At 36.0% G+C, this 13,808-nt stretch overlaps 1 protein-coding gene across 2 annotated transcripts in view; it reads left to right on the forward strand.

The window, feature by feature from the left end:
• The window catches only part of Dpp10 (dipeptidyl peptidase like 10), a 723,175-nt gene that overhangs the window by 351,916 nt on the left and 357,451 nt on the right, over positions 1-13,808 (forward strand). For both annotated transcript variants that reach the window (XM_048443790.3, XM_085688334.2), the window contains exon 4: positions 52-146. In XM_048443790.3, the coding sequence (XP_048299747.3) occupies positions 52-146 (95 nt within the window). The remainder of the gene's footprint in view (positions 1-51; positions 147-13,808) is intronic.

Below are 13,808 nucleotides of genomic sequence, written 5' to 3' on the forward strand. Positions count from 1 at the left end.
ATTTCATTATCCTGATGCATTTGCCAATTTTGGATGTCTTTGTTGTTGCAGATACAGATGTGGTATATAAAACCGACAATGGACACGTTATTAAACTGAATACAGAAACAAATGCTACCACATTGTTATTGGAAAACACAACTTTTGTAAGTAATGAATAATTAATTTTGTTCTGCATTCCAGTCCTCACCAGCAACCTCTCTATTGCTATGTATGTATCTATAACTCACCTATAGTTTAGGTAGAGAATTGGGATCAGGGTCTTACAAGATTTGTATAAAATGCTCTTCTCACTTCTCCCATTGTCTCCCCTAGTGGGTAGGTTCAGTTTTTTTCCGTGGAAATGCAGAATTTCCCTAGTACATTTGCTGTAGAGGTGCCATTGTTGTCTAATGTTTATTTCTTTTATACCTTAGTCAGGGATAGCTGACAGTGGCTCTGGGGTTTCTTACTGGGGCCTCTATTTCATTTCTTCACTGTGGATTACTTTTTTTTTCATAGCCAACCTTATAGGATATTTGAGAGCAGGTCCTTCAGTGTTTCTAGCATTTCCCTTGCTGTTTAACATTGCTATGCTGCTTTTGCTGATCTTTGTGCTCATGTGAGCCTTAGGTTCGCCTTTTCTTCTAGCCATTTGAAGAATTCATTGGAATTTCTATGATTGTATTGACTCTGTACATTGGTTTTTGACAACATATCCATTTTTATAATCCTGACTACTAGTGAGCATTGGTTTAGTATCTTTTTAATTATTTCTATATTTTGAAGATTTATTGTAGCAGTCTTTCACTTCCTTGGTTAAGTTAGTTTATTACACATTCTCTTTCTGGTTAAGGTAATTTTGTTTTGTTCATTTTCTATTTTATTTTATTTTTAAAACAATCTTATTTTACATAGCAATACCAGTTCCTTCTCCCTCCTTTCATCCCACTCCCCCCATTTTCCCACCCTTATCCCCATCTACTCCTCAGGGTGAGGCAGAGAGCAAGGAAAGGGTGCCTAAGTTAGTTTAAACTCTCCCTCTCCTCTCTCTGTCTCCCTCTTTCTCTGTAGAACAGATTGACATCAGATGTCTTCTTCCACAATTGTCTTCCACCTTATATTTGAGATGGGTTTACTTCCCTGTATCTGGAGCTCACCAGTTTGTTATCCTGGATGGCCAGCAAGCTCTAGAAATCATTCTTTTTCCTTCTATCCCTAGAATTCCAGGTGTGTTCTGTCCCAAGCAGTTTTTTACATGGATATTAGGATTCTAAAGTCAGAGCCTCATGTTTGCAGGGGCAACATATTTCTAACAGAGCAATCTCCCTTGTTAAAAGTGTTTATCAGATCTAAGAATTTTCTGGCTTAGAAAATCCTTCTAGGAATCGGATTTTGTCACCAGCTATAGGAATGCTTTTAGTTTTTTCTTCCGAATTTGTTTGGATTTTATTCTCTGGTGTTATTGCTATTACTGATTTTTGAGCAAAACCTTGAACAAGGCTGGAGAAATAGTTTTGTTTTCTTACTGATTTTAACAAAAAGCTTTCAATTTCCCCATTTGGCATAGGACTGGGAGTACAGTCTTACATACAGTCTTTTTGTGTTGAAGTGCATTCCTTCTATTCCTAGTTTCCTCAGAGGTGTTATTTTGTCAAAGCTTTATCGCTTTATCTGTGTGATGTGATCATGTGATTTTTGCCTCTGATATGTTGCATTTTATTTATGCTTTAGCATATTGCTGAACTAATTCTGTAGCCTGAGAATGAAAGTTACTTGGTCATGGTATATTGTTCTAGTTTTCTGTCTTTTGCTGTGAAAAGTACCATGATCTAAAGCAGCTTAAGGGAGGAATGGTTTCATTCTTCTTACAAGTCTAGGTCACTGTCCATCACTGAAGGAAGTTAAGGAAAGAACTCAAGGATGAACTGAAGGTAGGCTGGATTGCTACTCCACACACCATTGTCCAAGGAAATCACTTCACAGTCAAAGTGAGGGATTACCAAGGATGACTCGTGCTGGCTGGAAGGCAGACTCATGCTCACCTAGATTTTACATATGTAGAACTTGACCACTTGCCTATGGAATGGTAGTGCTCAGAGTGGGCTAGAACTACCCACATTTCAATTAACAATCAAAACAGTCTTTCACAGCCTGGCACACATACTAACTTGATCTAAGCAATTCCTCAACCCAGGCTTACCTTTCAATTTTCTCTAGGTTATGAATGTTGACACTTAAAACTAGCCAGGACAAGTATTATTTTTGTAATGTATTTGTGAATTTGTTTTGCAAAAGTTTTCTTGGGAAAATTTAACTTATGCTATCTGGTAAATTGTACTATTTTTTATGTTGTAACTTATCTAGTTTTGTCTTCATAGAATGAGTTTGGTGATATTCTGTCTCTTTGTGTTTTATGATACATCTCCTCAGTGCTAGATCTTAAAGATTTCTTAAGATTCTACAGTGAGTACTCTTGTTCCTGGGATTTTCTTTGATGCAAGGCAATTATTTAGGCTTGACTCTCATGTATTGCTGTGAATATATTTATAATTGTTCGTGTCTGTGCTGGTTAGTTTCATTGTCATCTTGATACATCCCAGAGTCACTAGTTAAGAGGAAACCTCAAGTGAAAGATTATCACTATTGGATTGGCCTGTGACTTATCTGCAAAACATTTTCTTGATTGATGTTTGATGTGGGAGGAGCCAGCCTGTAATGGGTGAGGGCTAGAGTTTCTATTGATGTGAAGAGACACTAGGACCCTGGCTATTCCTATAAAGGAAATAATTAATTAAGGTGACAGGTTATAGTTTCAGACATTTAGTTTATTTTCATCAGGGTGGGTAGCAAGGTGGCCTACAGGCAGACATAGTGCCAGCTACATCAGAAGGTAACAGGAAGTGGACTGACATACTGGGTAGTAGCTTGAGCATATATGAGATCTCAAAACTTACCTCTACAGTGCCATAATTCCTCCAACAAAGCCATACCTCCTAATTGTGTCATGCCTCATGAGATTATGGGGTCAATTACATTCAAACTACCAAAGGGTGCTAATGGATTATATACTAAAAGAGGCTCAGTGGTTAAGAGCATTGGATACTCTTCCAGTGGAACTGGGTTTGATCTCAATCATCTACATGGTGGCTTCCAACTCAGTAATTCCAGTTCCAGAGGCTATGATGTCCTCTTCTCCCCTAAGTATACATCAGGCATGTATTGATTCTTGGGCATATGCATGTAGACAAAACACTTACATATAAAATAAACTTTTTTAAGAAAAGAAAGTCTAACAAGCCATGGAGAAAAAGTCATTAAGTTAAACAACAGTTATAAATGTGTGTGTGTGTGTGTGTGTGTGTGTGTATGAATGTGTGTGCATGAATGTGTGTACATGTTTAAATTATTGAGTCATTAGAAACAAAGAGGTGACTTGGCAACATACCCAGATCATGAAGACCTGTGTTTCATTCATATCGTGGGACCCACATGGTGGCATGAGATAATTTTCAAGTTGTTTTCTGATCTCCACATATCTGACATCCATATATATAGGAACACTCACAATATACACATAATATAATAATAATACAATAAAAGATGAGTTAATAAATAAGAGATAATAATTGCATTTCTGTTTTAATGATTCTTATCTACAAATAATTGCTGTGGGTGCTACACTTCATAGTACTTAAGGAAAAATTTGTATGACAGCCTTCCTACTCTCTAAGAGAATGCACCTCCTTTGAGAAGATAGTATCAACCTTTATAAAGGATTGTAGAATGCAAGATGGGGCAGCTGTTAGCATTTCTTCACTAGTGAAGGACCATGAGACATGAGAGAAGGTACAAGAACCTTTGAGAGGTACAAGAACCTTTGGAAAAGAAGCTCTCTATAGAATACGACAGTAAGAAGGAAGAAGGGGTTGGGCATGGTGAGGGTATGATCATGATGTCCAGAGAGAAGTCAGTGTGGCTGATCTTCTGCAGTTTTCCTTTCTGGAATAAAGATTATACACATTTTCATATGGTATAGGAGGTCCTTCTGTTTATATGTTGCTTCCATTGGTTGAATAAAAAAACTGCCTTGGCCTTTTGATAGGGCAAAACTTAGGTAGGCATGGAGAAGACAGAACTGAATACTGAGAAGAAGGGCAGACAGCAGACACAATGGAGCTTCTGCCTGAGACGGACACTGGTTAGAATCTTGACGGTAAGCCACAGTCATGTGGCAATACACAGATTTAATAGAAATGGGAAAAACCAAGACATAAGAGTTAGCCAATAAGAAATTAGAGCTAATGGGCCAGGCAGTGTTTAAATGAATACAGTTTCTATGTGATTATTTAGGGTATAAGGTAGCCAGGCAGTCAGGGTAACAAGCAGTCAGATCCTCCTATTACATTCATGCCCTTCTTTCTCTGTAGGTAAACTTTGTAAAGGGCCTGATCTCATCCAGTAAGGATGGGTTTAAGAGATACAGTGTGGGAATATTCTTAACATATAAGACTGAGTCCTTCTGGTTGCACTACCTAGTTTGTATGAATGAAATATTTATTTTGATCATAAATGGCTTTTATTTTCTTTAAAATTTATTAGTTATTTTAGTGGTCTTATCATATTAAAAAAAGAAGTATTGAGTTTATCATTCTATCATTCCAATTCTTGTATTGTTAGTGCATAGTATTAATTAATTAGTGCATAGTATTCCATCTCATCCCATTAATATATCCTCCATGTGCTAATTATCACAGTTTATCTGTGTTGTGTATTTATTCTTTTTAATTTCCTTTTACATCTGTTCATATTCTCCTCTATGTTACCTGTTATGATTAACACAGCCACATTTAGCAAATGTTCTAATTACTATTCTTAAATGATGCATAGGATTCTTAAATTCATATGTGATATGATCCAGTTAAAAAGTTTATGAGTCTCAAAAGGGTTAGAATGCAATGGAGAGAAGGGAGAAAAGTAGAGTTTAGGAGAAGGGAAGATGGTGTTTAGTAGCAACTAGTTCACTAAAACTTGAAACAGAGAGAAAAAAGTAAAGTACCAAGATATGATTTCAAAAGAAGCTTTTTTTTTTATTTCTTCTAACTCTAAGATAGCACACTGTTAAGGTCAGTTCTGTTTTAAAGTTCATATGAAGTTAATATTTTGATTTAACATCTCTCTTAAGTCAATGTATTAAAAAAGAATTTATTAGAATTAAGAGGTAATTACTCTTCATAATAAGAAATATTTTAATTGTATTTGTAATCCATCAGGATAATTATCACTGAAGAGGTATCTAGTAAAATAATGGCAAATCAACTGAGAAACCTCATTGATAAATATTGTTTTCCAATGTATAGCAGAATATTCTGATGCTTAGAAAACATGTTACACTAAAGTATGTCAATTTGTGTATTTTAAAAAGCTTTTCTCTACTCTGTGTGTCTGTGTGTATGCCACGAGTGTTCATTTTGGTCATGGAGCTCAGCAGAGAGCATTAGATCTCCTGGAGTTAGAGCTGTAGGCAGTTGCAAGCAGCCTGATGTGGGTGCTGGAAACCAAACTTGGTTCCTCTACAAGAGCAACAAAGTGTGTGTGGCAACCATGTCATATCTAGCTCCTGATTTTCTTTTAAAGTTAAAATAATTTGATAATATGTTTTTCTTTAACTATTTTAAGCACATCTTAAATATGATAACTGATTACTTTAAGTTGTGTAATGATAGGTTGGATAATCTGAGTCAGAATGATATTGGATATAACTGTGAAAAATACATAATTTTCATGAAATAAATGGCCCCACACCATTCTTTGTGATTTGAGTTAGGCTAACTTCTAAGGAAGGAGAGTCCTGAAAACTTACCACTCCTTAAATATGAGGCTGGAAAAGAATTTTAGCTCAAAAACTGTTCTTTACCAGTCTAATCATATAGAAATGTTATTTCTAGAGCCAGAACTAATTCATACAGAAGAACATGATAAGCAGAATCAGAAATATCACCCGTGTGTCAGCTGTAATCCTTTTATTATTAATAATGTGAGCATTGGCAGTGGTCTTGAACAAACAAACAAAAGCCATATATAATTTTGTCAAATTGCTTTCTGAAATTACAAAAGGCTTGGAAATAAATATCCAAGTTTTGTGTTCTTAAGTATGGAGAGGGGTACTGCTACGGAAAGTAACAGTATAAATATATACTATATACTATATATATATATATATACATATACTATATATATATCAGGGCTAGAGAGATGGATCAGTGATTTAGAGCACTTGCTGCTCTTCCAGAGCACCGAGGTTTGTTTCTCAGCATCCATATCTGGTGGCTCACAACCCTCGGTAATGCCAGCTTCAGGGAAATTCATACCTTTGGCCTCTGTAAATACTAGGACTTGGGCATAAATACTCACTTACAGACACATAGCAATACATAATTAAAACAATGAAAATAAATCTTAAACATACATGTTTAAATAAACACTTTAAAATTAATCTGAATCAGAAATAAAGCCATTTGTAAAAAGAGAATGTATTTCAAAAAAAAGATTGTAGCTAGACCAACTTAGTTCAACTGTTTATTGACTATTACCAAAATAGTAACACAGGCTAAATCTAGTGAGTGTATATCTTTTTGGTGTATAAACAACTTCAGTCTACATTAAGACTCTCATACATTTTCATAATGGTTATGATTTTCTATATTGTTTTCTTTGCTATGCCATTGTGAATACAAAATGAATTATGATACAGTTTATAAGAACATAAAAGCAGGAAAATCAGTAGTGGAAATTCTGTTTCTCCCCTCACACATCTTGGGCACCCACTAATTTTAAAATTTAATTTTAAAATGTGAGAAGATACTTCAGTTGTCCTCGTGTGTTTCAAGGACAGTGTGTTATAGTCTTGTCTGAGTTATACACAGAGTTCTTCCTTTGAGGAGAATGTGGCTAAAATATCTCCAAATATTTCAACCAAAATTATCATGAAGAATAAGATAGAGGCTCGCTTCTACTAAGTTAACATTCACAGGGCCAGTGCAGTTGGAATTGTTCTCAAGGACAGGTAAGATGACTCATCTGATAAAGAGGCTGTGTACAAGTCTGTAAACCTGAGCTCTGTCCTTAGGACCTTGATAAATTGGGAAGAACTAACTCCACTGAGCTGTCTTCTGTCTTCTACACAGCTGCTGTGGCACAATCACTCCACATCCCTCTCTCTCTCACACACACTAATAATAAATATAGTCTAAATGAAAGCATCATCAATAGTGTCCATTGTTGCTAATAAACACAGCAAATAAATACATTTGAACATCTTCTTTTAATCAAAACAAAAGGCCGAAATGGATGTTGTTTTCCTTTATTAGACATGAAGTGCTTGAACCTTGAAAGGAGAACTTAGGACTCCTTCTCAAAGCCATCCTGGAGACTTGCAGTAGTGCTCTCAGTTCCAGCAGTTGCCTTTGTGTAGGTCTTCCTTTGATCCCTGTGGGGCTGGAGGTATGCATCAGGTAAGAGCTGGAAGACAGCAGGAGTCCCAGTCTGCCATTGCTTTGGATGTTGACCTCCTGAGAAGTCTGCATTCTGAAATGTAGCCACAGTCAGTCAGACTATTTGGAACAATTCCATACTGAAGTTACACACCTTTGGCCATCTGATGACTGGTTCAGGCTTTCATTCCATTTCTGAATAATTTCACATATGGCTAACTCCCAGTCATGGAGGGCTAATTAAAACTTTTTAAGAATGCTCATCAGAGGAAGTTTTAGTTAGACAGGAAAGTCAAGTTTTTCGATTTATTGCACAGTTGGGTGACCACAGTTAATGGTAGTGTATATTTTGGTATTATGGAGAATATATTCCTAATGTTTTATTACCAAGACTATCAGATAAGTTGGCTGAGAATTATGTTAATATCTTGATTTAGTCTTTACACAATATTCATGTATAACAAAACACCACACTATACACTATAAGTACTTATTTAATATTATATATGTGTAGTCCCTATACTAAAATAATGATAATATATGAACATGATCACACGCACCTGCAATCTAGGACTCAAGACTCTGGGAAAGAAGATTAGAGAAAGTTCTAGGTCAGAATGAGAGAAAGACCGTGTCTCAGAAAGAAAAATAATAATTTTAATAAAATGAACTTTAAAGCTAATATTAAGTATGAAGTCACATATTCAATTATACATTCATTTATGGTGATTTAAGCAAACATTCTCAAGAGACGTTTGAGAGTTCTGAATTTGGTAATGCAATTTCTCCCTCCCTTTTGGTCTTTGGGAATGTTCAGCCTCCTCAACTAAGTGATGCAGACCTTGTGTAGGGTTCAGGAGGGTGCATTCTGAAACCTTCTAGTGCAAGAAAAAAAAAGAAAGAAATAAAGAAAGAAAGAAGAAAGAAAGGAAGGAAGGAAGGAAGGAAGGAAGGAAGGAAGGAAGAAAGAAAGAAAGAAAGAAAGAAAGAAAGAAAGAAAGAAAGAAAGAAAGAAAGAAAGCAACAGCAGACATTTTTATTGCACAGTGGAAGCATAGTAAATTAATATTGAATCTGCTTGGGAGACACACGAGTTCAAGGAGGCTCTGGTTTTTGGCAAGCACAGACTGATACTAGCAGTCCATCATACTGTCGCAAAGCTTTCTCAGCTCCCACTGCTGTTTATCAAGAAACTGAGGTTTAGAAAAACAGACGTCTAGAGCAGTCTTAGAGGGAGGAAAATAAATGCCTTGACTCCCGATCCAGTTATTTTTAACACAACCGAATCTCTTTCAAAGTCCTTGTTTGTTTGGTTTTTTTGTTTTGTTTTGTTTTGTTTTGTTTTGCTTTGAATACAGGGTTTATTTGTGTCGCTCTGGTTATTCTAAATTCACTCGGTAGACCAGGCTAGACTCATCTTCCTGCCTCTGCGTTGCAAGTGCTGGGATTAAAGGTGTGTACGATGGTGGCTGGGCTTACCTAGTAATTTTTTTAAAAGTATAAATATAAAAGAAATATTCTTCGGTATTTTAGTTTTTCTTATTTAATGTTTTTCTTCCTTTTAATGCACAATTACATCAATGAAGCTCTCTATATGCCTGGCACTGAGCTCTATCATTCAAGGACAACGAGGTAGCTGTAGCACAGACCCCACTTTGAAGAGTTTATAACATAAGAAAAAAATTTTTTTAAAGACTGAATTGTTATTTTCTTGTTTCATGTGTGTGGGTGTTTTGCCAGCATGTATGTCTCTGTACTGTGTACATGTATTTCCTGAGGAAGCCAGAATCCTTGAAACTAGAATTATAGATGATTGTTAGCCACCATGTATGTGCTCAGAATTGAACTTGGGGCCTTTGGAAGAGCATTTTGGGGCTCTTAGTCACTGAGCCATCTCTGTATCAGTCAAGGAAATGTAGGGTTATTGTTATTTGTTGTTGTTTTTTTAAATGACACAAATACTTTTAAAAATTCAGAAAATGCTTGTATTAAATATCTTTACCCACATAGGTTAGCTGAATCAATATTAGCTACCTAGAGGATCAAAAATTACAGACAGATGATAGATAACGGACAGACAGATAGTTAGAAAGATAAATATAGGTCTACTTGCAGGTGTCTAAAATTTGAACTATTTTTATCACCATCTAAGAAGAAAAATATTACCACACACACGTAAGAAATACAGAGAAAAGTGTAGCTTTAATTACTTCAGTTGCCTTAATTTGACCAAATTATATTTTTATCATAATTTAAATGTCTCAATATTTACTACCCATGCCATGATTCTTTCTTTTCCAATAGCGTTGAGTTTTATGTGTGATCTCCATGCCTTTCTCTGTGTCTCATTCTGTGTGTCTCTGTCTCTTTCTCTCTGCTCCTGTGCATCTCTCTTTCTTTCTCACAGATACACACACACACACACACACACACACACACACACACACACTCATGCACCCTGCCCTGCGACCACCATTCTGTAGTATCTATTGCTGTTCAACTTCACTCCATGTCTCTTTCCCATTTTTCTGTGTCGATCCAAAAGAGACGATCCAGTTTCAGTTGGAGGGTTAGCCTGGTGTAGATGCCCATGCCAGATATCCAGCTTCCAGCCTGGGTTGCTTAGTGCTTTCTGGGCCAGGATAGGCTAAAGAGTTATCTCCACTTTGGAGCAATGGAATGCACTTTCAGTTCGCAACTTCTACCGACAAATGTCATGCATCTGCCTTACTCTGCCCTTGCCTTCTGCAGTGTCAGGAATAATGGCACATTAGTCTACATTACTGCATCATAGCATTTCAGATAGAAGGTTGATCCTTTCTTTAGTTCTAAGCAACTCAACTATGAGTCGTTTCCTTATTGAACTAAAAAATTTCCCTTTTTGTCCAAGGGTAGCAAATATATTCAGTGGCCTGTTTTAGTTCTGTCAAGCAATGAGTTCTTTGTTAGATGATATCAGGGTTACCTAAACCCAGATAAATAGTTACTTTGCCATTGTTGTCATAAAATACCTCGACAAAAGCAACTTCAGAAAGAAAAACTTCATTTTGGCTTTTGGTTCCAAAAGCACAGACTCAGAGGAGCAAGGCAACAGGAATAAGAAGTTGGCTGGCAGCATTTTATCTTTATATATTGTCTCAGTTAGGATTTCTATTGCTGTGAAAAGACACCATGACCACAGCAACTCTTATTAAGGAAAATATTTAATTGTGGTGATTCACTTACAGTTCAGAGGACCCGCTTTCTCCGTCAAGACCACCCCTAAGAAGGCCACACCTCTTAATAGTGCCACTCCCTTTGATGGCCACCAGTGACCTACTTCCCCCAGCATAATTCCACTTTCCATAGCCTTCTGAAACAGCAGCACTAATGGGAGACCACGTGTTCCAACACATGAGGCTTTGAGTGACATTTTTTGTAAAAACCTCAATGCTAAGCATCTATACATTGAAATGGTTGGTTGATTTTATAACCAAGATATCTGCTAAGACTAACAATGGGTAATATGCACAGCATGAATCCATTGCACAGTGGATTAGTGACATCTCTTATGGGTTAGAAAAGTGTGGTGGGAGATATTTTCCTGCTATGTAAAATGATGCAGACTTTTAAATTCAGGACTTTCATATTTCTAGAAATTTCCACTCAAATGTTTTGATAACCTTGAGTATGGGTAAATGAAAAAAACCTTAGTTTCTATTTCCATAATTTACTAAAAATCTTGAAGGTCTCATGTATTTGTTAGCTGGTTCTAAAGCTTCTTTCCATATCTCTCTGTTTCAATTATTCAACTTGTTTATTTATATTTGCATCGCTGAACTGTCTGAGTTTTTTATGTATTAGAAATCCACATTCCTTATTTGATCATGTCTGCAGTTTAATTTAAAAAGGACATTTGTGTGCTGCTCTTGCATGTATGTCTATGGACCACATGAGTTCAGTGGGTCAGAACAGAACGACAGCAGATCATCTGAAACGGAAGTTACAGAGTTGTTACAGCTTGGAATGCAACCATTGCCCATTGGGGAGAGCAGTCAGTGCTCCTAACCACTGACATCATCTCCCAAGTTCCTTTTCTGTGTTTTTTCAAATAATATTGCCTTTTGTTTTACTTTGTGATTGCTATCTTTAGCTATAGAAAGATCTTTGTTTGGGGAAATGGGGATAGAGATCAGATGGTAGACTGCTTGCCTAGTATGAATGAGGCCCTGGGTTTAAGACCTAGTGTCACATAAGGCACAAAGGGGTGCCTCCTCCTTTGGAGGAGGAAGGGACTTAGAAGTAAAGGGCATCCTTAGCTACATAGCGAGCTTAAGGCAAGCCTGAGCTACATGAAATTCTCTCTAAAAATAACCAATTATGACTTCAAATGTATTTATTCTTTCTTTTTACTTATTTTATTTTAATTTAGATTAACCTGTGTTTTTGCTTATGATTATTATAATTTTAGTCTTAAATTCTTTGATTCATTTTGAATTCACCCTTGTATATGAGGAATGGGAAATAAAATCATTATTGTGCATGTGAGACACACAGAAGTATTTGAAAAGATTATTCTTTGCCACTGAAGAGTTTTTACATCTCTGTCATATATGAACCATCTAGAAATGTGAGAATTTTTCTGTGGACTCTCTTATGGACTTATATGTCTATATGTGTACCTAAATTTGCACTCAAATATTTTTCATACCCCATCTTTCTCTAGCTATATCCTGTCAACATTAGAACTTTAGTTTTTAATTTTTTCTCATTTTATCTGTCTCAGTATATTTTCTTTTTCTCCAGTTATACATTTTATTATTGACAATTTTATATATGTGTACATTGAAAAATGATGATATGCACTTGTCATCTCCCCAACACCTACATATTCTAACACGTGTGGAGATCATGAGATGACATGTAAAAGTTGGTTTTTTGCTTCCATCTTGCAGATTCTACAAATCAAACTGAAGTAGTCAGCATTAAAACCTTTTCAATTTTGAACCCACAAGTGTCCTAAAAATAATAAATTAGAGTAATTTGAATCCAGTTAAATACCTACTTCAGTAGTACACAAAAAATTGCCCTCCATCCTTCCATTACATCTCTTTCCTCTGTATGGTTGCTCCCATCTCTGTCATATATGGATACAATACCATACACAACTGAAACTGTTATATAATTAGTGATTATGCAGCTATTGTCTATAATCAATAGATAAAAGAAGTTATACAAAAATGTTTTCTGAGTTTCATAAACCCATATAGTCACCTTCAGTAATTTATTTTGCATCTTCCTGTGGTGGAAGCTGTTGTCTTATGTACCCTCCCACTTCATGCTGGAGTCTTTCCCTGTGTGGGTCTAAGGGCCATGTGTACCCTGATGCCTTGTATATTTCATTGAATGATTAAGAAATATATAACATTTTCCCTTAGGACCTAAATGGCTTCTTACTGGATTACTCATCCATATATGTGGTGTCATTTTTTCTTCCTACCTTTCTGTTTCAGTTTTTTTTTCATTTGAATTTCACAAGCCTATTTTAAGATTTCTTTTTTGTTTTGATCAGTTATGAATTTGTTGACCCTCTTGAGTAGGACAATGAACATTTACTAAAGGGGAAACATTTGTCACGAGTTTTTGAAATTTCATTTTGTTCCTTTTTCTCTATCACCACTGTCTATATCTTTGTTCATTTTATACTCTTTAATATTATTTAATAAAACAGAAACTTTATTTTTAGCTCTAGAACTTAAAATAATAAACCTTTGTGATATTTGTGATGTTTTCTGAATAATAAGTGCCACATTTCCATTCTGAAATTAAATTCCTTAGATGTTGCCATCTTGAGTGCTGTGTATCATCATCATTGTCTCAGTTAATGTTTCTACTGCAATTAAGAGGTACCATGACCATGGCAACTTTTAGAAAGGAAAACATTTAATTGAGGTGGCAGCTTACAGTTTAGAGGTTTAGTCCATCATCATCATGGTGAGAAGCATGGCAGTATGTATGCAGATATGTTGCTGGAGTAGGAACTGCTTCATATTGATATGCAGACAACAGGAAGTAGACTATCTCACTGGGCATGAGCTTGAGCATCTATGAGACCTCAAAGTCTACCTCCACAGTGACACATTTCCTCCAATAAGACCAGTCCTACTCCAACAAGGTCATTTCTCCTAATATTTCTACTCTCTTTGGGGGTCATTTTCTTACAAACCGCTGCAACCATCATCACCATCATTGACTCTGTCCTAGTTAGCGTTGTCAACTTTACCTAGCCTAAAATTATCTGAGAGGAAAATCTTGACTAGAAAATTTTGTAATTCAGATTGAACAGTGGGCATGTCT

Source organism: Myodes glareolus, chromosome 5 (assembly GCF_982192425.1).
Source record: "Myodes glareolus chromosome 5, mMyoGla1.1, whole genome shotgun sequence".
NCBI lineage: Eukaryota > Metazoa > Chordata > Mammalia > Rodentia > Cricetidae > Myodes > Myodes glareolus.